General features: G+C 34.9%; 1 protein-coding gene across 1 annotated transcript; it reads right to left on the reverse strand.

Annotated features, from left to right (window-relative positions):
* On the reverse strand, window positions 906-3,834 carry LOC109332122 (dnaJ homolog subfamily B member 13-like). The gene is made up of 3 exons (XM_019566955.1): window positions 3,446-3,834; window positions 2,333-2,760; window positions 906-1,499 (listed from the first exon to the last, which is right to left on the reverse strand). Exons 1-3 carry the CDS (start codon window positions 3,608-3,610, stop codon window positions 1,061-1,063), a joined length of 1,032 nt encoding a protein of 343 aa, XP_019422500.1. The 5' UTR covers window positions 3,611-3,834; the 3' UTR covers window positions 906-1,060.

Raw genomic sequence — 4,035 nt, forward strand, 5'->3', positions numbered from 1 at the left:
ATTAGCTATCAATTATAAGAAAGTCCAATTGTTTGGATTAGTGAATAAATTTAAGCCATTAGATTTTCTTAGAATTGATGGTTAAAATGTGGAATAAGTTTTTTAAACTTTCCCAAAACCATGGACATGCATGGATTGATAAAGCACTAATACAAATACACCATTTTTTTTTTATATTTCCCTTTCGCTCATAACCAATACCTTATTTTTTGCCAACTCAATAATGTCCTATAGAACTCAATTATCAGCTGCCTTATTTTTCAGACGAGAGATGATGCATGGGATTTCAATTTTAACTTACGAAGAGTGAGATGTATGTTTTGCTTAGAGGCAATTCATAAGCACATTATTCTATGTATGCTCATAGGGGATCATGTGTGAATAGTTTTATCTTATCCTCAACCTAGGCCACACATGTTTCGATTAAATAGATTACTTCCTACTTCCTAGTGTAAGTTATATTTTTCTTTTATATAAGTAAGAATATTTTTTCAAGTAACTAATCTCTTTCAATATCTTTCAATGTCTATGATTATTCATCTCAACAAATGTTATTCTCAAACATCAAACATTTGATCTTTTAATTCATATAGAATTTAATGGAGCATTATACTATTATACCAAAACCTTATTGGTAGTGTAAGTTATATTATAATAATAACTGTTATTTTTATCTCATAATACATGCTTTTAATCTGGATCTTAAAACTTTTCCTCCCGGTTTTAATTTCTCCATAGTTTTACAAGGGTGAAATTTTCTCTGTTTCTTGTCTAGCAGATAGACACTAACAATGTTCTTATGAATACCATATACATTTGATCACATATCAGTATCAATCAATAAACACCAACAATTATCTTGAAAAAGAGAACTTATGACAACATAACAAAAGAAGTTATCTTTATTAATCATATATAGTTGTTCTTAATCCTCAAACCTCAATCAGCATTGCCTGGATTCCATACATGTCAATCCTTGGAGGAAAAATGGCACAAAGGGGGAGCTAAATGAGAAACACTATACACAGGCTACATTCTGCACCTGTTGGCAATCTATCTATCATGGTGCAATAAGCTTTTTAATTCCGGCTTTCTGCTCAGATGTTAACCTAGTTGGGAATTTGATGCTGAACTTGATCCTAAGGTTACCCTTCTTTGAAGGATCTTTTGGAATTGGCATACCTTCTTTTGGGACAACCTCTTCATAGTTTGGATGGATTACATTGTTTATAGGAATGGTTAGATTCCTGCCATCGAGAGTTGTAAGATGGACAGTGTAGCCCGTAAGAGCTTCTGCGAGTGATACCTTTTGTGTGACAACAAGATCATTGCCATCCCTTGTAAATACACCGTGGGGTTTCTCATCGATAATGAATACAAGATCTGCAGGAATAATATTTGGTTGCTCATTTCCTTTCTCTGGAAAGGTGATTTTTGTTCCTTTTTTCCAGCCAGGTTTGATTTCAAGGGTTAAGATTTCCTCCACGGGCAATGTTTTCCTGCAAAAAGAAAAAGCACACAAACATCAAATCAATATGGCTAGAACAACTGGAAGAACAAGTTCTTTCTTCTATAATGAAAAACCCTCCATGGAGTTCAACCAGCCTATAAATATCACCTAGGTAACTCAATTGCTAGATAAAAAACAGTCCACACTGAACACATTTTGCATATCTTAGTGATAAATGCTAAAAACAATTGACCACCTTTTCTTCCCAACATATCATCATCCCTCTCTAAAGGTCTGCTCGCGAATTGAGTTTTGGAGGGGGGGAAATGAAAGAGGAAGACTTTGAAGGCATCTCTTCAATGTATTTCATGGCTCTCAAACCTTCCATTTCACTTCTTTCCCCTTCAAAACTCAACTCACAAACAGACCCTAAGTGTTTTATGGCATAGAGTGAAATGGCAGAACTTAATAGAAGTAGATTTTTACGGAGAATAGTGAGGGAGTGTCAAGGGCGACCGGGGTAGTGCTATTAATCCATTCCACTACAAGCCGCTCCCTTCCACCCTCTTTCAATTGAGCCAAATGACAGTTCTACCACATTTTGAATGTTACTGAGTTCTAACTGCAAAAAACATCAACCCTTGTCCAATGATGAAAATCCATCAACTCCATGAAAAGAGGGATAAAAAAGAGCCTACTACCCAAAAAATCATTCACTGATTTTGCAGAACAATGTTAAATTCCCCTGCTTCCTTTGAACCAAACAAATTAAACATATAATCTTGGATTGACATAAAGAACACAAAAAAGTAGTGAAACCTGCAATAGCAACAAACTCAAAAAACTGTATGCTAAATAGAAAGGGTAAGTAACGAGTATTACCCACTAGCATCTGCAATTTGCCTTGAGATCTTCATCTTTTTGGTGGTCCCTTTATAGAGATCCTCAAGGCTACAAGGCAAGACATTTTCAATAGGAGACGCCTTTCGTGGACCATGACTCATTGGCCTGCCACTGCCATCCCCAAATGAAGTAAATATATCATCACCAAATACTCCACCAAAGGTCCTTGTCCCACCCCTCATGCCTCCACTGCCGCCACCGCCTCCCATTCCACCAAACGGGCTTGAAAATCCGAAAAACTCCGCAAAAATGTCATTTGCATTTCTTGGATTGAACCTAAAGGTGGTAGGACCATCTCCACTTTGGAAGAATGAAGCTCCACCTGCATCTGGAGGTGGCACTTGGCCTTTAAGTCCATCTTCTCCATACTGATCATAAACTGCTCTCTTCTGAGGGTCACTTAGAACCTGCCAGAAACCAATATACCAAGTCAGATTCTATACCAAACACACACTTACAAAGTTCCCTTACACCCCAATACATAGCAAACATGAATGGAACATAAATAAGGATTTCTAACAACTTATTACTTATAAAGAAACTAGTTTAATTTGGATACAGACATGTAGTGTCTGTGAAGTTTTTTACACTATGATTAAGCAATCCTAATTATTATAATAATCAAATACTTTTAATAAGGTGATACTGCATAACTTATGGTAATACAAAAATTGTTTACTCTGTACATCTTCTGAGTACATTTCCCCAAACCAGGCATAAATGTAAGGATGAGTGTAACATACATAAAAGAACAAATTAGTATTATCTGTAATACAACAACAACGAAGCCTTTATCCCTTACATGGGAAGAAGTTAGTACTATCTGTAATACAACAACAACTAAACATTTATCCCACTACGGTTAAACAAGTTAGTACTATATGTAATAAAATGATAAAAAATAATTAGATATGAGATGATGAATTTGTATAGTTGTGTGTAAAGCTATTCATAAAAGAACATGTGATTTGCACCTAATAAAATATGAAATTGGAGAAAGCAGTGTCATTTTTCTTCCATAGTAGAAGATACTAACATCAACAGTGATGACTTTGCAACAAGTCACAAAGATATAGAGAGAAATAATCTGACCTCATAGGCTTCAGAGATTTGTTTGAATTTAGTCTCAGCATCTTTCTTATTGTTTGGGTTCTTATCAGGGTGCCATTTCATGGCAAGCTTTCTGTAAGCTTTCTTCAAGTCTTCATCATTTGCATTCTTATCAACTTGCAAAATCTTATAGTAGTCCACACCCATGTTTCTTCTTCCTCTAAAGTTCAAACTTTGGGTTTTGGAATGAACTTTCTGTGAGTGATAATAGATTTTTTGTGTGATGGGTTTTTGTTGAAGCTTCTGATATATTGTTGTTGCTGGATGATTGATAAATGGTTAGAAAGAGTTGATATTTGAAAGAGGTGGAATTGTCTAGAAGGTGACAATGCACCAAAAAATATGAGAAGGGTGTGGAACATTCCAGAGAAAACCATGGGTGAAGAATTTTCTGGTTACATGTTCTACTCGCGTTGCTAATGAACGACAACAATTGTAATGCCGTTTAACACTTGACTCATCACTCATGGTATTATAATTTATTTTTTAGTGTAATATCGAATTATCATTTATACATAATCAATATATCTTCTACAAATCTTTCATTTTGTATAAAATAAATCATGCATTAA

This window comes from Lupinus angustifolius, chromosome LG18 (genome assembly GCF_001865875.1).
Source record: "Lupinus angustifolius cultivar Tanjil chromosome LG18, LupAngTanjil_v1.0, whole genome shotgun sequence".
Lineage (NCBI taxonomy): Eukaryota > Viridiplantae > Streptophyta > Magnoliopsida > Fabales > Fabaceae > Lupinus > Lupinus angustifolius.

Coding starts and splice junctions, on each gene's coding strand:
- LOC109332122 (XM_019566955.1), bottom strand. CDS start 3,610: ATGGGTGTGGACTACTATAAGATTTTGCAAGTTGATAAGAATGCAAAT. Junction 2,761..3,445: donor AAATCTCTGAAGCCTATGAG/GTCAGATTATTT, acceptor GGTTTCTGGCAG/GTTCTAAGTGACCCTCAGAA. Junction 1,500..2,332: donor CAAATTGCAGATGCTAGTGG/GTAATACTCGTT, acceptor TTCTTTTTGCAG/GAAAACATTGCCCGTGGAGG.